This window comes from Anguilla anguilla, chromosome 18 (genome assembly GCF_013347855.1).
Source record: "Anguilla anguilla isolate fAngAng1 chromosome 18, fAngAng1.pri, whole genome shotgun sequence".
NCBI lineage: Eukaryota > Metazoa > Chordata > Actinopteri > Anguilliformes > Anguillidae > Anguilla > Anguilla anguilla.
Genome location: NC_049218.1, coordinates 22792061 through 22814073, shown reverse-complemented (window position 1 = coordinate 22814073; position 22013 = coordinate 22792061). Strand labels below are relative to the sequence as shown.

At 45.1% G+C, this 22013-nt stretch overlaps 1 protein-coding gene across 2 annotated transcripts in view; it reads right to left on the bottom strand.

The window, feature by feature from the left end:
- The window catches only part of LOC118218110 (homeobox protein Meis1), a 68674-nt gene that overhangs the window by 38043 nt on the left and 8618 nt on the right, over positions 1 to 22013 (bottom strand). For both annotated transcript variants that reach the window (XM_035400526.1, XM_035400527.1), the window contains exon 7: positions 15808 to 15919. In XM_035400526.1, coding sequence (XP_035256417.1) covers positions 15808 to 15919 — 112 coding nt within the window. The remainder of the gene's footprint in view (positions 1 to 15807; positions 15920 to 22013) is intronic.

Genomic DNA, 22013 nt, shown 5'->3' with positions numbered 1-22013 from the left:
GGAGACACCCTGCGGCTATCTGGGGAGGAGAGCGAACACAGAGGAATTTTTTATAACTCCCCCCCCCCGCCCCTCGCATGCTGCCTCAACGCCCCCTCTGCAGAAACCAGGTTAACACACTCCCCCACTCCTTTGTCAGCAAGAGGGCTGCGCTCCTCTGACCCTGACACACACACACACACACACACACACTCTCTTTCTCTCTCTCTCTCTCTCTACCTCTCTCTCTCACACACACACACACACACTCAGTCTTTTCACTCTTCCCTTTCAGTGTGCTGCACTGTCTCTGTTTCGATTTCTCTGCATTTCTAAATCTCTATTGCTCTCCTTTCTCAGCTGCCTCCTTTCAGTCTCTCTTACTGTGCTTCTCTCTCTAGCTCAATGTCTCTCTCTCTCTCTCTCTCTTTCTCTCTCTATCTAGCTCACCATCTCTCTCACTCTCTCTCTCCCTCCCTCCCTCATCGGGCATCCCCTGACATTATCAGAGGAATTTAGGGTAATCCTTTATGATCTGATCACTCAGAAGAGGCGCTACCTGTTCCTTTGTTTTCGCACATGGAAGTGAAAGGTGCCAGCTATTGTTCTGCTCTCTGGCGAATTAGCAAAGCAGGATTTGATATGAGTCATGCAGACTCACTAGCTGTCAGTCAGCGATAAAAGCCGAGGGGAAAAACAGCTTTCATTTATTTCTTTGTCACCGTTTCCTCCCACACTAATCTGACTCCAATATGAAGTTTGTCTGTCTCATGTCACTCAGGCGAGGGGTGACTCCTAACAAGCGGAGAGAAAGAGGAACCCCGGGTCCCCAGTTTCAATTTTGGAGCCACGGGTGATAAGTCAAAGCTGTCAAAGCAGCGAGCACAGCTGTTTGGCCCTTTAAATCATTTTAAGAAGTTGTTTTCACAAAATTTTATAGGCCATGCTCCGGTGGCGCGGGGGGCCGGGGAGCGGGCACGCGCGCGCCGCGCTCCGTCCACGGACGATTTCTTGCGAGACCCCGGAACCGTGCGTGCGATCGGCCGGCTCTCCTCATGTTTCAAACGCGCGCGGATCACATGTCGGCCCCGCGCCCCTTTAAGCAGACCCAGGCATTCAGGGCCCCCGCTATCTTGTTCCTTTCAGAGGGCGCACGGGGGGAGGGGGAAGGGGGTTTTGGGGGGGGGGGGGGGGGGGGGGGGCTGGGAGATAAAGCAGCATTTATTGTATTGAAGCCTTTCACATGGCCAGAATAGCAGAGGCAGCGGGGGTTCCCTTTAGCTGGGTCAGGAGCTCCTCCCACCAGCCCCGGCTATTCGGCCCATGCAGGAATTCCTGCAGCAGAACTCCCAACAATAACAGAAATGCCCCACGTGCGCGGGTTTTCAAAAGTGTCTTCTTCTGGCGGAAACAACAGACGGACGGGAACTTTCCAGGGATCCCTCCGACGCTGGTGTCCTTCCTCCAGAGCGAAGGCATTATGGTCTGACCGCCTTTGAACAAACACCCATCTGGGCTCCCCATTACCACAGTCTTACTGTTGCATTCTAAAACTGATGACAAGCACCTTCAACACACAACCCTACTGCAGCAGTTCTGCGATTCTGGACTCTCAATGAAAACTCTGTGCTCCAAATCATGTTCATTTTTTCATTAAAGCCCATACAAGAGCAACACTCATTTTATTTATCTCACAATATTTTTATGTGTCTATAAGTGGTGTTTTTCTTTGATAGTGGTTGTAAATAATCATCATGACAGAAAATAACATATTGTAATAACTAATCCTGAGTGTAGTATATACTTACATGCTGCAATTTTAGAGAATTCACTCTAAATAATACTCGCTCATTAACAAGCAGACATTGAAGGGTCTGTATTTCGTATACATACGGACAGAAACAAATGAGCTTGTAATAATTACTGTTTACAAATGTATGATTATTTGCTTATTTGGGGGGGTCCCTTAAATTGCATATTTTTACATCCATTTAAATGCTGTTACCTGCATTTGCTGTCCTTATATCTCACATTAACAAAACAATGACTTGATATGTCAGGGCCTGATTGAATATTGATAGTTATTGAATGCCAAATATTCCCACTCACTCACCCACAGGTGAATAGAAAGATATGGTGCTGCTCATCTGTCTGACCCTGTGTGTCCCAGTACCCATGTATCCTCCTTTGCTCCACTACCACCTCGCCTCCTCCATGCCCCAGAATCCGAGCGCTGTGTCCTCCCTCCCACCAGTGCATGAGGAGACGAGCGAAGCAGCTTCAGACTCGGCTCCTCGTGTCCTCACGGTGAAGGACACATCGATGTTTGCTACCACGGAAGTCCGTTCACATTTCTATGTGACATCATGGGGACTGAAAAACCATCCCACAGAATTTGACACCAACCAAAATTTAGAAAGCGGAGATGGCGGAGAACTTGAATTACATATAGAATCCTACCCGAAGGCTAGATTGTCAACAACGGATAACAAAATGTCAGACAGTTTCGCTTTTGTGGGTCTAATCCAACAGACAAATTCAGCAATTTAATAGGCGAAGCAGGGTTTTTTATTCGCTTGTATGCATGCTGCTTAAATGAACATGACGAAGCATAAATAAGTAAGGCAGCTACCATTATTTCAGTATGTGAGTAGCATGCACAAATTAATTAATACAACTGTTTCCAAAGGACGTATTTATTACCAACAAATTTGATTTCAGATATTACAGTGGGAAATACTTCTTTTTTCAATGGGAACACATTGGTAACTCATAATATGAAGCAACATATTTGCTTCTAATCTACGGAAATGTTTCTGAATTAGCCTATGTGAGATGCAATGAACTGGCAATATAATGTCGGGTGTCACAGTATAACTACAGAATATGAAGTGAATTGGGATTCTGGAATAACGGTAAATTTTAATGTTTGCGTGTACTGTGAGATGTTTACTTTGATCTAATGTTGCTAATTACGTATATACTAGCGTCTCGACATGAACCATCATGCCAGGACCATGTCTGGACTGGCTACAGTACATGCAGCTACTTGTACTCGAAACTTACAAGCTATTTTGCAGCTGCATATGGGCTGACCACATGTAAAACCTGTGATTGGCTATGAGGCCATTTGAGGGCATGGCAAAAAAATAACACTTATGATAGGGCTATTTCATCAATGGTCAACATCAGCTTAGATGAGAGAGAAGCAGATAAGCAGTCCCACTTTTCTTCCTTGTTCTCTCCTTCACTCCAGATACTCACAGGTAGGAGATGAGTGAGAGTTGGGGAGTGGAGGGGCTTATTTTTACTTTGCATCCTTTCTTCGCATCCATTTCTAACTCCTTCACAACTCTTTAGCTCCACCCAATGGAGGAAAACAAGGAAAGGATACGAGGACAAAGGAATAAAGGAAACGTGTATTAGGCAAATGGAACGTCCTTTTTCAAGCAACAGTTTGAAGCCACGTCAATAACAGATATGGCAGATGGGGAGCGGTGGATCCATAGGTTGATCATTTATATGTCACGTGTTCGGACAAAAATACTTCCACAAAGGATGTAGTCCTTTCCTTGCTCAAGCATCCTTCGGGAGCCTCCTAGCTCCTTGTTACTTGCTCCTAGCTGGATCAAGGAGCATTTAATGGGTTGGAATGCCCTTAAAGATGGCGGACAGTCAATTCCTGGGTCTGTCAAGGACCAAGGGGATTGAGCCCGAGGAAAGGAGGCGAGGAATGAAAAGTAATGGGACACACTCACAGAAGCCAAAGACAGAGCACAACATGACATCACTTCCTGTTCCCTTCACTGTAGCAGTCTCTGTGACGCAGGGAACAATGTTAAAATAAACTGTGGGGCCAGAATCTAGCATTGTCCGGTTGAGCAGTTTCACACTGCAGCTATCGATTTTTCACTCCCTTTCCACACTTTTAAATGTGAAGAAGTCATGGCTGCGAAGAGAAAAGAAAATGTCTGCAATGGTTCAAACAAACCTGGTTCCGTTTTAGCTCAGGGAACCCACACACCACGTCAGTTCCAGTTCCCAGCTCCCAGTTTTGGACCATGTTTGCTTGAAATCAATCTGAAACAGATGGTTCTGAGGGTAGGGGTCCGGGCCAAGAACGGACCAATACCCACCACAAAAGCTGAGAGCACTGTGAGGCCCTCTTTGCCACTCAGAGCCCAAAAGGTCCCAAAATTCAGCTAAAGAGCAAAAAAGAGGGACTTTAATCTGAACCTATGACTCAAACAGCAGGGGTGCAGAATATAGACAAATGCACGATTGGACTATGCATCATAAGGCCAGAAAAGAACATTTTTAAGCTTAAAGGAATGAAATTTTGGCCCAGATGAAGACACTGTCCGGACTTAATCTAACCACAAAGCTCATCGCCTTAACTTTTGACTGAAACAGTGCAGCCTATTTTGTTTAGTTTCTTAAACATTATCATGAGTTTTGCCAGTGGTTGCAATCAATGCACTATATCAAGCAATAAATTAAAATAAAAAGAACATTAAAACTGTCCACACCACGTATTTCAGAGTTGACAAAAGATGACAAAATTTAATTTTATATCAGAGGACAGGCAACTGTTGCCACTATTACACCAGCAGAGCTTGCCACAAGGGAATAACAATGGAAATAGGTCATGGACCTTATCATGATATCCTGACAGATTAAATACCATATGCATCTGTGTTTTGTAATTTATCAAATAAACTGTGAATCAGTCATTCAATCATTCAACCTATCAATCAGTCAACTGTAATTTGTGCACAACAATTTCTCTTTACCTGCTCGTATCATGGCACTACTTTTTGTTGCATTCTGATAATGAAAGAAGAGGAAAATACTGTCCTTAGATTGGGTGTCTCAGTGAACCACCTTTTATTGTCAGCCTCTGGCTGATAATTTTCCACACGATAGTTTTCTAAATGACACAGGCGAGAGATAAGCAGGGTTCATATGCAGGGATTTCCCCCTATAGCTGGATATCAGTGCAGCTGGCCTGAAGTACAGTCGATTGTATGAGAACATTTGGCTGCTAATAATACGTCTTCATTGGACCAGCTTTTGTTTAATTGAGGGTGACACCAGGGAGGATTCTACCATGGCCCAGCGGGGTGAGTGGTGAGTGTGACAGGGAGGAGGGCTGGGATGGAAGGGTTCCAAACCGATTACAACAGGGAGGGTTCATCTGAGTTCAGCACACATCCAATACATCCAGAGCTGAATTTCCCAAATATGTCAATGGGTAAATTTTCGGTGTTTTCTTTTACCATGTTCGTTTCTCTTGATTAATAGCAGTGTTCGAGCATCTGTTGGCTGTGGCATCCTGCAATAACTCAGGGACAGGGAGGACAGTATCTCGTGGCGTGCTGTGGTACATCTGTGTAGACCACAGGAAGTGGGGGTGGTGGGGATGTGGGGATTTGTAGTTCTACGGCCTCCGGGTTGCACGGGGGAGATAACAGCAGGGCTGGAAGCGACGGAAATAGATCGGAGCGGCCTCCCCGCTTCCTGCCCGCAGCGGCACCGGGCCGCGTGGGCCCGCGCGATTCGACCCAACGGCGCTCCGGCGCTGACGCCGGCCGGGCCGTCTTCGCTCGTGCGGAAGCTCCCGAGACCAGGCTCTGTGAAAGCCCAAGGGGATAGGGCCACCAGCTCCACCAGGCCGCAGCCCTTTATTTCCAGGTTATCAGCCATTTTAATCTGCGGTCTCACTCCATTTCTTCTTTTCACTGTCTTGTAGCTCAGACCGCAAGAGTTATCGGGTTACCACTGAAAATGTATAGGTCTCTCCTCTCTTTCGAACACACATTCACACGCCCAAAGTATACATACACATCCAATGCCTCAACAAACACCACCACCCCCCCCAAAGTTTTTTGTTATTTGTTTTGTTTCTTTCTGTCACACTAAACCTGAAAACCTAAACTCCCTGAAAAATCTTGAAGTGGCCTTTATCTGTCCCACCCAAATCCCCTAAACAGGGTCTCCATGTCAAAAGACACTGGCTGTGCTTGAGGGGGATTGTTTGGTCGGGGTCAGCCACAGGTCAAGCATTTGGCCAGTTGTTAACACAAAACTTGCCCCCTCCTGCACCACCACCACCCCACACACACACACACACACCCCACCCCTCCCAAAGCAGCCCGCAGCCACCATCTTCAATGACAACTGTCTACATGAGCCTCAACCCAGCTCCGCCCTGACAAATAATCCCTTCCCTATGAAGTGCTCCTGACCACAAACAAAGAGGTCAAACGCCTTTTAGCAGAAACTGTAGAGGAGGCTACATTCCCCAAATATGGAGCTTGGCTGGTATTTGCCTGCATGAAACAGGCTTTCAGGAATGCCATTTTGAAACGGGGTCGGTGAATTCTTCGGCTCTTTGTTAGGGCCCCCGTGCATAATGGCCTTTGAAAAAGAGGTTCTAACGCATCTAAATTGAATTATTTCAATTCAGGAGTGGGGGGGGGGCTTCATTCAAATTCAGCCTGGCAGATTTACATGTTGAAAAAAAAAAAAACACCGGACAGAAAATGAATGAGATTATCTGCGTGCCCGTGCTTAAGAGGCTCCAGAGAAAGTCAATAAACCCACGATCAGAGGAAGAAGAGAAGGGGAGAGCTGGAAGGCACAGGGTGTTCTTCAGAAACGGTTTTACAGTGTGCGCGCAAGTCCTCCACACCCTGGCTTCTCTCATTAGCTGCTCCGACATCTTTAACCAAGGCTGTGGTATTCTGCGTCCTGCGCTGAAATTATTATTATCTGCGGAGGGAAGTATTCCTAACTCTGAATAGCATCAGTGGGCAGACCATATGGCCAACCGTCGGGTAGCATCCTTATCCTCATCCGCTTTGAGGGATAAAAATAGCGCGATGCTGTTTGCGGCTCTAAGCCGGGAGTCAAACACACCGCGATACTCCTAATAAAATAAAGGCTAACCCGCAGCTCAGAGACGCAGTACAGATCGCTGCACCCGCGACGCGCTCACAGACTGTACTTTTCACAACCCGAGATAGAAACAGCTTGAGATCAAAAGATTGTGTCTGTTGTTGAATGGTGTAGCGTGATATCAATGTAAATACAATTAATTCCAGCACATTTTAATTTGTCTTTCCTCAACATTGTGTGAGAGAAAATATTGCCAAATCATTTGCATATTTCAAACCAACAAGTGTCCGACCATAAACTACCTGATCTCAAATCTCCAAGTTTTTAAAAGCAGTTTTTATTTCACCTGTTTTGGTGACTATTAGCTTTCCACTGGCAGGGGACATCCACATCAAACAACTGCCCCAGGACTTGGGTGACCTCTGGCCTTTGCTGATTTTGAAATTAAATAAACCAACACTGTCTGTGGGACACAGAGCCCAATAAGACCACAAGGGTAATGAGCAAAGTGTTAAAGTCGTGCCTATTTCCTGTCACTCACAGTATTCAATGCTGCAAACTACCTTCCTGCACTCTCTACGTCCTTCCACCTCTCTCTGCCTCCTTCTCTCTGTCCTTCTCTCTCGCCCTTCCTTCCTTCCCTGGCATGCCTGTCCTCTCTATCAGTCGCCAGGCCCCTGATAGCGTATCTCTGTGAGCGCGCTTTCAGGCTTTTCCAGAAAAGTCGGTTTGCATGTATCTGATGGGGCCCTCGTGGGTCCCTGTGTCTCTTGGGGGATGTTGAGTAATGTTCACTCAGTTCTTCAGGGGCAGATGTAATCCGCTGTGACATGTCAGTGTTGAGTTGCTCTGATTTCTGTCAAATCCACATAAACTCTTGCTCCTCACATCATAAGCTGGGGTACACCATTGGGGGCTGGTGAGGCAGTGTATTCACAGTGTTGGGACAGAAGTTCCTTGGCGATTTGAAATGATCCAAAAGGGGCACTGTTGAATCTGGTGTACAAAAATGTCCCAGTTCCATATTCTGTTACCATGGCGTTAGTATTACTTCCGAACATTTAAGCATTTATTCTTAAGCCATTCAGAACACAGCGCACCTGTAGGTTTCAGCCACACTATGCTATTGCTGATGATAAGGGTAGCAAAGCATCAACACCTCAATAAGCACAAACAGTCATTCTGGCAAGCCTCTGTTCTTACCAGTCACAGAATGTCACAGAAGGATAGAATTTGATAAGACAAATTCAAACTCTTACTTGTACAGAACGCTGCCACCTTACATTTATATTTATGTTAAAAAATGACACCAACAGCTTTTATCAATGAAAAACGTGTGTGTGATTGAATTCAAACTTCCAGCAGTTGCAAGCCGTCTCAGAATAACCTGATTTCAAAAAAGTATTTCACCATATTTTACCACAAATGAGTTTGTCTGCGTTTTTGAAGAAAGTAATTAGGCAGCACCAGTAAGTTTTGCAGTTCCATAGACAGGCACTACATTTATGAAAAAGCCTTCCTACAAATATCTAGATAGGAACCTAAAGATAGAGCTTTGCTACATCACCAGCACACCACAAATATGTGCATTTGATGTAAATACAGTTTTGGCCTCTGAAGATCAGAAGCAGATCACTATAACCTTTGAAGATCACTACTCTGTGGAAAGCCCTTTCTCCTCCTCACTGCTCTTGCTATTCAAGAGCAAGAGCACCCTGGATTAGCCTGTTTTTGGCACCTTGTGCCATGCCAATCTTACAAGTGATAGCAAGGGGAAACCATTTCTAACACAGACATGGACACACATGCACACTCAAGCACATACAAATGCATGAACTCATACATGCTTGCCTAAACACACAGGCAAGGCCATGCATGCGCACATGCACACACACAAAAACAAAACACAAAGTCAAATACGCACATACACACATCGAGAAGCATGTGCATACGCTAACAAGCTTGCGTGAGCACACATGCATTCAAATTAAAATTCTTCACAGAAGAACTAAAGGTCACTGAAGGAGAGTCAAGTGGTCTAGCTGGAGAAGGTAGAGGATCTGGCTGAAACAAGAGAGGCAGAGAGCACTATGCCTTGAAGGACAGCTCACTACTCCCACCTTCTTAAGCCTTGCCTTGGAGGAGGTACTGCAGCTTCCCTCTCTCTCTGTCGCTCTGTCACTCTGTCTGTCTCTCTCTCTCTCTCTCTCTCTATGTGCCACACACACACACACACAAACACACACAGACACATACATACGTACATACACGCACACACAGACTGACACATAAACACATACACACACACACACCTCCTTTCATTGTATCAGCGAGGTAAGCAGAAGGCCCTCTCACAGCAGATTAAGCCCAACACAAACAGGGAAACTCTATCATCATTGTTTCATCAGCCGAGAGACAAGGGGCCGGAGCACAACTATAAACCCTAGTTAAAAGGCCGACAGAGAAAGCAGAACAGGTTTTGATATATGAGACAGTGGCTTATTGGACTTTATACTCATTCACTTTCCTTCTCCTCTTTGGCTTTTTTGATTACCCACACAACTGAGAGTGGTGACAAATGAGTGTTTCCCCCTGGTGTGGGAATATGCCCCACTTCCTCTTTTTAAAGGGAAAACCTCTGCTCACACTTAAGCCTTTATCGGTAACGAAGCAATAAGGGCCATCACCAGCCATGACTTTCCAAACAAGCGGTGTTCAACAAGTATGCACATGTTATATTACCTCCCGATGCATTGCTACTGATATTCAACCTGGTTACATAAATGAGGATAGTTACACAGCTGAGATGGGAGCAGAGGTGAGAGGAATTCCGCATGCAACAAGAGAGCCATTTCAGAACAACTGTAATATCAGATAACGGTATGTCCATTGGAATCTCGATAAAGACATTTTTCTTTTAGCTAACTGCATTTTGCCATTACAGCACATTACAGTCGCACTAAAATGCAGACTGGATCAACAATCAAAGCTAGAGCCCTTCAGGTGGTGCATAACGTTAAGGCCTTGTTGTACGTCGCTCTGGATAAGTGCATAACGTTAAGGCCTTGCTGTACGTCGCTCTGGATAAGAGTGTCTGCTAAATGCCTGTAATGTAATGTAATGTAATGTAATGCCTAGTCTACAGAGACAAACCCCACAGCCTGCAATAAAACTTCAGACCATGTCAATGCCAACGTTAGCTGGGAGTTCTGAAAAGCCACAAGCGATGGCAATATTTATGAACCAGCGGGGGAGAGTTCCAGAAAGCAGGGCACTGCCCACCTCAATGCTCAATAGCAGCTCCTGCACCTGAGCAGACACCTGCAGTCTGCCTGCACCAGCTAGTCCTCAGGTGCAGTGGATGCACAGCTCAACTGAATCCAGGAATTGTGTTCTCTGGTGGTTATTCTACTGAGTTACTGCTGCAGGAATGAATGGACCCACTTTAGGTGGGTTGTCAGGTTCTTCTAGCTAAAGCTCCACAGGCAGTGAGTTCATTCACGTGTCAGTCATCCACGTCACCGTGGACATGTCATGGATGACAGGTGTGTACACTGCCCGCCCTCGTTAAGGTCAGGGGCAGCCTCCACCCCGTTTCCAAACACTGACATCTGCACCTACGGCCTTTCCCAAGACGTCATTCGTGTTTGTATGTGGATAGCACTCCACAGTGGAATCCCGAACAACGAGGAGTGAGTGTGTGTGAGGGGGGGGGGGGTTATATGCCCAACACAACTGTCAGCAATATCACTTCAGTGGCTGTCCCAAATCAAGAGAATGCCTGTAAGTTGTAGTTTGTGAAATATGTTTCCTGCAACTTCAATTTCAGTGTTGTTATAAGTCAGTGATTTGTCCTAACTGGAGTCCCAACTACATGAGACCAGGATTTGCCATAAGTTACTGTACATTAGAAAAGTACTTGTGGATTTATCTCCCATTAGACATCACCTGGTCAGGTTCATAGTAACATTATGAGCTTGACAAGTGGCACTACTTCCATGATAATATTCTACCACTCCAGCTTTGAAACTGATTGGCTGTGGGGTTGTTTTGTAGCGTTCGCGGCCTTTGTTAGATAGAGGTTGCTTTTAAGGTAATGTGATGCAAGCTTCACGCTTTCATGCAAACGCACTGTGAATGGGGAAGACAATACATAGCGGCAGCTAGCGCTAGGCCGCTAATGACAGCCTCCACCCATAATGCCAACGCATAAAAAGCACACGCACCTCTCATTTTACGCGATTGTGTTTTCGATTTACCCAGATTGCCGAGACCGCGGGAGAGGAACGGCGCAAAAACACAAAGGTGGTGTCACGCCCGCGCCTGATGCAGTCAACACAAAGAGGGGAGAGCCGGGGTAGCGCAGGGAGAGAGAGAGAGAGAGAGAGACGCACCGACGAAACGATTTAATTCAAACGACAGTCAAGTGTCACTTCAGAAGAAAGGAGCCCATTTGAAGCGCTACACACAGGTAGCGGCGGCAATTAAGCGCACAAAGCAGGCAGAGCGCCCGCCAGAAGCCGCGGGAGCGCTAGCGCGTTACGCCGCTATCAAAAGAAAGAGCCAACGAGCGTTTCACGATCGTGAATCTGAAAGGAGAGAGAGAGAGTGGATATGAAGTTTCCCAGCTGAGCGGCATTGTGGGAAAGAGGCCGGGCGACGGCTCCCGGGAAACCGTCACTTCGGAGAACGAACGCGGGGAGCGCTGGAAGAACGGTCCACGTCGCTGACCGCGCCCCGGCCTTTTTGGCTCTGCGCTACGGTCCGCGTCTGTGCTCTCGGACAGTCAGCCAATCGCAAGCCGGCAGCTGCAGCACAGGTCCCGCAAAAGAGCAGGGCTGAAAAAGCTCTTCTAAGGGGCCGATGACCGCGTGGACCAATGACAGCCACACTCAACCAGGCCAGGTTAGTAAAACACAATCACATAAGACACTCACAAGTTAGCCTCAACCCTCTTAACTCATGCCATTACAGATAGTCTCTGAGCAAGGCCACAAATGCCACAAACAAAATTCACAAACAGTGGACTCCTCTACGGCTTTTCCCATATTTTGGCTTTGGGATTTGTTTTTTTTTTTTTTTCTAAATTATGGTTTGCATGCCTCTCAACCCAATTTCTAACAGCCAAATTAGAAAGCTTATGTCTGCGCAGAGCAAAGAAAACATTAAAGGATTATCTTTCCTGCAGGAAGCACGGAGCAGCACTGCGGAATTTTCGCACGCAGCAATTACGGTTTTTTTTTGCGCGCTGGTTTGTTTTTAAAACGCGGGACTCGGGAGGTGCGCAGAATACGGCGAACGGAGTTCCCTCCCCCTGGTCCCCGCCGCCACCGCGGCAACGGGAGCACCGCGCGAAAACCGTACACTTACTCGGACGGTAACACAAAACACCAAACGGCTATTTTACTTGGCATGCAGACGGCGATTCGCCAACGGTCACAGCGATTGGACACACATATCCGCGCCCTTTGGTCACCACCTGCTTTCGTTTGCTTCTCTTTTTTTTCGTTTGCTTCATTTTTTAGTTTTTTTTATCTGAGGAGAGACCAGAGGCTTTTCCCGAAAACATTTGTTCTTTTTTGCGCCGCTTTTTTCGGGACCGCTGCCCTGGCTCCCGGTTCGGGCCGGGGACGGGCCCTGTAATCTGCGCCGGTCGGGCCCTTGCCAGGGGGAACAGAGGCTGGCGAGCTGGAGCCTCTACGGTCAGGGACTCAGCATGCCGCGGTCATAATAATGATTTGTTTTCTTTTGCCCTCTCAGGCGCGCCGCTCGCAAAAAAAGTACGACCCAAGACACAATACCGCAAGGAGTCCCGCGGGACGTCCCGGCGCGAGCCAGCACAGGGTATATACCAACCATTCAAAATAGACCGTCTAATAGACTTGGGCGGGGGGGGAGAGGGACTGTTCTGTTTTTCGGGCTAAACCCCTAGTAAAAGACTCAGTGCGGTGGAGCAAAGAAGAAGTTATTTTTGGGCAGAGGAACGAGCATTCTTTCATCTTTAAGGGGGGGGGCACACAGTCAAAACATAATGACATTCGCGAAGAAAATGCGACCATCCCAATCGCCCATTCTAATGGAAGCAGGGTGTCCACACAAAAACTTAATATTGCCATCTGTAGCTTGCATGTCCGCTTTATTGTATAGAATTAACTCAACAGAAAGACATTTCCAAGAACACCCAGCAAATCACTAATAATGATTACAGCCTGTTTAGGCTGAGGAGAACTGAGCAGAGCACAATTCGTAGTGTCTTGATGAGAGAGCAAAACAGCTAGGCAAAGCTACAGTGCTGGGGAGAATTCCTCCACTTGTCATTTTAGGGGAATAAAATAAACATCCCAATCCTCTCCTGGCTCCCACAATGCCCTGGGGCAAACAGCTTGGAACCATACAGCTATTAGGAAACCCTGTTTGCCATGCAGAGATTAACTGTGCTGTGTTTAACACAACTCTGTAGGGCAGGAAAGGCTTTGTGGGTATTTCAATTTTGACACCGCCCCCCCCCCCCCCCCCCCCCACACACACACACACACACGCACACACATGAGGAGGAAGACAGCAAAGTTCATTAGGTGCAAACAGTCAGGTGTAGGAAATGAACTTGCTCCAGTGGATGCAACGACTGCAAGTGGAAGACCAGGCAAAAAAATAAAGGTCAGTGGGTATGCAATCTTATTCCAGCAATGAAGCAATAAAGCAAACAACAATGAATAGCTTGGTAAAGAGAGACATAGCACAGCAAACTGGGAAAAATCTGAGAAATTACCAATGCCATATATGGCTTCAATTCTATTTAACTTGTATTTATGCATATTTACTCCAGCAGATCCAGTAATCCATCTCAAGAGTGCCACAAAACTTCCTTACCGGGGATCCAAACTCAATAACTCCTAGGTTTGCATACATTTACTCTTAAACCCGGGTCAAATTGGCCTTCTCATACAGCTTTTTGCGACTTCATATGGCATTGTTTACATTCCATACAGCATTATGCCTGAGGTATTCCCACTCTGGGCAAATATTCAACATATTCACATCCTTCTTGTATGTACAGCAATGTTCATGTGAAGAGGTGTAAAGTAATGCTCATGCAAAGTACTGACATCAACTGACAACTTATGAGATAATCATCTAATAGCATAGCCTAATAGCCTTATAGTAAAATGTAAAAAGAAAGATAAGGCAGTGTAATGATGCATTGAACCCTATCACGAACATAAATAAAATTAGTAATGAAGTCCAAATGTTAGTATGATCAGTAAAAATGTTTTTTTTTCCAAAAATGGGAGGCTAACAACCACGTGACAGACAAGGGCTAGGGTGTATTTGCTATGCAACGACAATAAGCATATCAGAAATGATAGGCTAATATCAACACATCACTTTTTGAGACCTTTCACACTGTCTGTCAGTCACCAATTAGCCCACATTAATTTCATGTATCACACATGGCCTAGAGTGAAATGACATGTATATGTTTTACAGTTTTTTCATTACGCTCATTCGCTGAGCGTAAAGTGTGAAGAATAACTATTTTAATACAGAGATATACAAGAAATTCCCTTTCATATTCAAAAGCATGCCATTTTCTATTTTAATACACACACATACACACACACACACAAACAAACAGACAAAATTTTGAATCAGACTGAATGTTCAAACGTACTCAGACACTCAATACACACAAAAACAAAACACAAAATGACATCCTACAGTAACCCATTTTCTGCAACTCTTTGACTTATCCTCTTAACTTAAACAACAAACAAAATCCACCATACAGGGTCGGTGTGGGGGGGGGGGGAGTGGGGCGGGGGGCGGGGGCGGGGGGGGGGGAGAGCACATTAAAAGCCTATAATTGGAAGTATGTGAAAAATGAAGTGTCAGTTTGGTCAATAAAGAGCAAAGGTCAGAGTGAGCAGGAGCCCAAACTGCAGAAAATGTGCTCATTAAGGCAGCCAATCAGAGCGGGGGCCTGCCTGCATGCCCGTTAGCCAGCAGACATCTGACCGCCTCCCGAAGGCCAGACTCCGCACCATTACGGCTCTGCCTCAGAGACGGTGCGCTGGTGTATAAATGGCTGCTCAGTCATCTGAGGCGTAACGCGGGTCTGCCGGCTCTGCTGGCACACTGCTGCCCTCGCATCCCTTTCAATAATAAATGAAGTTGCTTTTTGCCCACAGTTTGTTTGAAGCTCCCCCCACCCCCCAACCCACCCCCCGCACCCTCAAGCCGACAGACCGAAAACACCGAGGCCGTTGCTCTGAGAGCGATCGCGTCCCTCCTGTCAGCGGCTGACTACAGCCCGAATCTCTGCGGTCCGATTCTGACACCGTTCGTGTGCGCGAGAGCGCAGGTGATGTGGAATCCGCCACCTCTGACTGCAGCAGGGACCAGCTGAATTAACCCTGACCAGACCCAAAATGAATCTGAATCCCCAACTCAAAAAACACAGAAAAGTGCAAATATGCAAAATGATTTATTTTTCTTTTTTCTGCTAATGCCATGTTACGTAAACGTACACATTCTGTGTTAAATGTTCACAATAAAAAATCCTGTATTAAAAATGGCACTGAACTGATAAATGAAACTTTATTGTCCACTGTCACTATGGAGACTGCGGTCACAACCAGTGAAACAGAAGGTGCTCAAAAGGCCTGGATTCAGAGGAGGGGCCCCAGCTAACAGCGACTTATCACAGCCATTCCACAGACTTCAAACTGACCTCAACCAAAATGTCCTCCTGTTTTTCACAACAACGTCTTTCCCCTACCCAGACGTTCCTCTCAAAAGCCAAACGGGCTGACACACTTCAGAAAGAGGAAATTCCTCCAGCAGCAGAGCTCCTCACCCTATACGGCCGATAAAGACAGCAGGTAAATGGCGGGTGTCAGCCTGGCCACGCGGACTGCGGGTCCTCACCTTGCTCGCTGCTGTTGTCCCCGCTGTGTGACGTGTGGCCCCCGCTGGAGGGCCCCGGCGTTCCCCCGGAGCGCGTGGAGGCCGTGTCGTCGTGATCTCTGTTCCACGAGGTCTGCAGGGATGAGATCAGCTGTCACGCGACTGAGGGATGCAGGCCCACCACACACACACACACACACACACCACTCACACATACACACACACACACAGTCACACATACACATACAGAGCTCCCACACACACAAAGACACACACACACACAGTCACTCATACACACACACACAGAGCTCCCCCCCACCACACACACACACACAGTCACACATACACACACAGAGCTCCCCCCCACACACACACACACACAGAGGTCCCACACACACAAAGACACACATACACACACACACACACAGAGGTCCCACACACAAAAACACACATAGGCAGAGCTCCCACACACACACACACACACACACAGAGGTCCCACACACACAAAGACACACACACACACACACACACACACACAGAGGTCACACACACAAAAACACACACACAGAGCTCCCACAAACACTAGGACACACACACACACACACACACACACATATAGACACACAAGAATGCAGAGAGCTCCCACACACAAACACAGAGAGACTGATGATCACATGTTCACCATATAAATGCTTCAGGAAGAACCCTCTATCCTTCCACATTCTCTCCCCTCTAATCTGTCCATCCCACTGAGGGACTGCCAAACACTCTACACTACTCCACAGTCATTAATGCAAGTCTGAAAAAGCATGTATGGCCACAGCGCTTTCTCAAAGACACCGAAGGTCTGCTGAAGGAGTGTCATCTGGGCCCTTAATATTCGTCAGTATGAAAAACACAACATCTCAAAACTAAACATAATGCCGGTCATTCAAGTTGCTTACATCAGGAAGACACATGGATGCACACACGCACGCACACACACACGGACACAAACACACACAGACACATGCACACACACTCACACCTACACACACAAACACACGCACACACACACACACACACACACACACAAACACACAAACACACACAAGTAAAAAACTAACACCATTACCAGAGAGAAGCAAGCCATCATCCACAGCTCAAAAAAGTCTACCAGTCTAAGTAAAATAAGTAAAAGGGCTGGACGCTAACTGGAGTATTTAGGGATTAGGAAGTTAAATCTCGCAGCTCCTCAGCATGACCTACAAGAGAGGACTGGAGGTGGTAAGAAGAGGATTCGGAGGCTACAGCCTGAGAGGGGGAGCCCACATATATATATATGTAGACCTCCTAAATTGTAATGGAAATCAAATAAGAGGGAGCTTTAAAAGGGGGGGGGGAAATCCTATTGATAATGGAGCTTAGGTTCATAAAGGCTGGAAAGTGTCAGCTGTTTGGCGGATGGTGTGTGGCAAATGGAGCAGACACGGGAATAATGAGAGGTGGACAGCACAATGGGCCGGCCTTGTGTGCGCACACTCAGTCCCATGCAGGGCCCGCTTGTTCTGCGCAACACAAAACAGATGTCGCCTCTTATCACTGCGTGCCTCTGAAGAGCAACATTTGTGTAGGAGGGGAATGTCTGGAAATGGGGAAACAGCATCTACTTTTAGGAAATTAGTACACGTACACAGATATACCCACACTCGCTCGCTCAAACACATATACATACATACTACAAACACTCCCTCAAACACATACACAGATATACTCACAAACACTCACTCAAACACACACAGAAACATATGCAGAAACACACAGGCAAACATACACACACACACACACACACACACACTCACACACTCTAACACATACACACTCATTCACACAGTGATACACACATACACAGTCACTAACACACACACTCGCTTTCTCTCACTCACACACGCACATGCACACATACACGCACACACATACACACACTCCTTTACACAGACACACATTGACTTGTACACAAACACACACAGAAACACTCAATCACTCACATTTTCTCAAATGCAGGCTGACAACTCACACACATACACTTACAAACAGCCATACATATACACTCATACACACATACTGTATACACATACACTTACACAAACAATAACACACATTCACACAAATATACACACCCACATACTGCCCTCACTTACAAACACAACCAGACATTAGCATGAGTGTTGCATGTGTGTGAATGTATCATCATCTAAATCTGAAACCAGCCCTGCTACAATCACAACACAACAGCAAAGCACTATTTTGTATATTAAACTATTCAAACTAAGATAAAATCATTTTGTATTGTACTTAAATGCTTAACTATGTGCCTTAAATGTTTATTCGCATACACAGCCTGTAATTGCAAAATTCTCATAAGGTTACTAGGATTATTCAGTATTATTTTTTCTTCTATTTAGATGAATTTTTATCACACTAGTTAAGAAACCCTAAAAGACTGTTGAATTTGGGTTTGCTTTTTTGCAACATATGCCCATATTCCTACAATTCCCATGGAGCAATGCAACAGACACTGGAATGTAAATGAAGCTTGTGACTTTATAAATGATTGCAGTTCAACCTGTGGCTCTCCACTTCCTGAAATACAAACTTCAAACTCTGAGGGAATATATATGGTCACCTCATGTGTGCATATTCAGATTTTCATGTCAGCATCTAAAAATAAATCCACTAAAGGTCTGCTTTATAAAAAAGGAAGAAAAAATAGTGTATTATGTAGCAGCATACCAAAAGAATGTTGTAAGGGGTAATCTAGAACATATGCTCAGAATGCAAATGGTTAAAGCACCAATTTCCAGTTTCTACAACTCAAGCTATTGAAGAAAAAGAAGGGAACTTGTTTATTCATAGCTCTGTGAAAAAGAATGGTACAGCACCCCAGGGACTGGGCCCACATTGCACAAAGCCCCAACACCTCAGCACGCAAAGGGAAGTTATTTCCACGCACAACAAATCCCACTTAGAGAATATAATTAGAAGGAGAAAATGGCAAACTATTGCATTAACTGTAATTTAACAAAAGACCAGCGAGTCATGTGGGAGGCTAGAGCGGGGACCCGTGGGAGAGGGAGCCTTCAGAACCAGAGAGCGAGATCTCCTGGGTACACTTAGTCTATTTATAAAGCCCCCGACACTCCTGTCGATCACTGATCTAACTGGTAATTAATAGAAAACACACCAGCGACACGCAAAGCTAAATGCAGGGAGAGGATTCCAACAGGATGGGACACCCACAAAGACAAAGAGAGACAGAGACAGAAACAGTGAGAGAGAGGGTGATAGAGACAGAGTGAAAGAGAGAGAGAGGGAGATAAAGACAGAGTGAAAGAGAGAGATATAGACAGAAGGACAGGCAGAAAGAGAGAGAGAGAGAGAGAGAGATGAAAACACAAGTGGGTGCAGGCGGAGAGGTAAACAGGCGTGATGAGTGTGTTCAGCTGCGGGAGGCAGTGGAAGTGTTGGTGGAGGGAGAGGGTCCAGCAGCAGACAACAACACATTTGATATATTCACTGTCCCTCTAATGAGCTGCCTCAGATTTATTCTGCCTCTCTCCCTCTCTTCTGCCCCTCCCCCATCACATTCTCTCTCTTTCCCTCTCTCCCTCTTTACCCCACACTCTGTCTCTCTCTCTCTCTCTCTCTCTCTCTCTCTCTCTCCACAGTGCAGGAGGCAGATTAATTCAATGCTTAATTGTATAGTAAATTAAATTTTCCACCTTCCGTTCTGTGTATCTTAAGCTAAAGTTCTTAAATCTGCGGCAGCGAGCGGGGGGGGGGGGGGTGGGGGGGGGAAGCAGCGTCTGTGATTTGTGCCTACCTTTTTTTCATTACCATTTTCTCCCTCGCCACTTAATTCGCCGTGAAAAGATTTTCCTTGCTGGAAATTCTGATTCCGCTATGATCGGTGAGGCATTCCAATTCACCGCTAGCTCATTGTGTTGGGTCTTATGCACCAGCCTCTGCTTCTCACAGTCTTCCTCATAGTACACCAGCACTCAAGCAAGAATGCTGGTTTGCCAATTCATGCATAATAATAATAATAAGAATAAGAATAATAATAGTATATTCTGTTATGGATTGCTTAAAATGTCTCTTATAGAAATGAGTCTTATTATACACAAGTGTGTTTTTAATGACAAAATTCAAAAGAAAATGTGTGTGTATGCATGTGTGTGTGCGCACGTGTGGATACAGAAATATAAAAACCCATCATTTTGTTTTTGTAAGATGTTTTATATCAATGTGTAAAAATGGGCAGTATTTTAAAATGTACCTCAGTGAATTTGGATCAAAAAGAATTAAACACATTTTCTAACCACCAACTACCATCATACACCCAAATTCTATATTATATGTAATTAATAAAGAGAAAAACCTTAGCATTGTGACTGTTAGGTGTAATTCTTTTCTCAAACATGAAGACAAGATGTGAGTCAGACATACTGATAAGAAGGCAAATGGCTGCCTTTTCACTGCTGGCTGTAATATCAGGACTGAATACTAGCAGTGTAGAGCTGTAATGATGTGATAATAGCATGCCTTACTCAAAAAGAAGGGTATGTCCAAGAACCCCGTTCCCAAGTTTGCCTTCCTTTCCCAAATCTCACAACAGTCATGCAGCAATAATGTAATAGTTGTTGATCACAGAAAAAAGAGATCCAGCTGGATTAGATCTCTTGAGTGAGTCAAATACTGTCTGAAAGGCCCTTTGGGGGTTTTTTTTTTTTTTTTGGAAACTTGTAAGTGCACATTTAAAGGCATCAAAAGCTAATTGCGCATTTTACTTGCTGTTCTTAGTTTTAAAACCACTACCTATTTAGGTACTTACTTGAAAATTCTTCTGAAATATAAGAAACAAATTATGCTAGTCTTTCATAAAATAAAACACAAACTTAAATGAAAGCTACAACACAAAGTAAATTTTCATATTGACGAAATAAAGTAAAGAAATGAACGCTTACACCTTTCAGCCACACAAAAGGCCTGTTGATATAAGATTTACTTGAAATGTTCCTAATAGACAAACTCACTGATTACTTTAAAAAACTGAGACAGGGATATAGCTTCCTTATGCAGTAATTGATTTCTATTGTCCATAAGCTCATCTGCAGAAGGAGAAATTAATCTACCATGTGTAGACCCTACAAACTTGAGTAATGTAATCTGTTGCCGATTCAAACATCGAAACCAAGTAAGCCTCTGCACAAACTCCACAATTTTCAACGTTTTACTATTTCCATGTGCAGTTCCTTCTAACCACCACACGATATATCAGTAATATGCATCACATGGAAAAAAGCCTGAGTCTGCCCATATGGCAAGTCTTCTCTTCAAATACAGACAAGTGTGAATTCATTGCAAGCAATTACAAATGTGTACGGTATGGGCCTTTATAAATTCAAATTTTATTTTCTGGTCTGATTTTTTTTCCCCAGAAAATTATTCACTCTAAATTGTACAGATTACAAATGTTTAGGGTCAAGTTATCTTCACGGGTGGGTGTGTCACATATATTATTTTAATGAAATTCTGAAAAAGGCCTACTTTTATTTGACTCGTCAGAGCCACCACATTTCTTGCGCTGCTGTGGTCATGAATAGAAAAAGGGAGTTGTCACGTGGTCAGCCCTTTGTGCCACTTGTTGAACCCTTGGCAGCAGCCAGCCACAACTGCCCACGCTGGAGATGGGGGCCATGGCTACAATGTCACAGTAACGGTTTAAAAGAGTAATTATTGATAATGAGTGCATTAAGAACATCGTGTGATATAGAAATTTAACCGAAAGACAGTTTAATATAGCCGCACGCAAAGCATGTATGAGAATAAGGGCAGTTACCAATAATGGCATAGATTTTTTTTTTTTCTTCCTGATGGCACTTTTAGTATGTAAAAGCACGAAATTATATTTATGTAATATTTGACAACAACCCATGAAGAGAACAAGATGAGGCCCCGTTAAAAACATGACGACGAACGCGTCGCATCTGTCAGGACAGAAATGTCTTACAGTGTGTCTGTAAAACATTTTGAGTAAACTCAAATTCTATCGCAACAAAGCACGCGCAAACACAAAATGACTTATAGCGGCAACAACAGCCAGCGTCCCTGTTTTACCACACTGCAGCACTGCAGCAGTGACAGAAGCAAACAACCGCTGAGCATTTAATTACTTTAAAACCCAC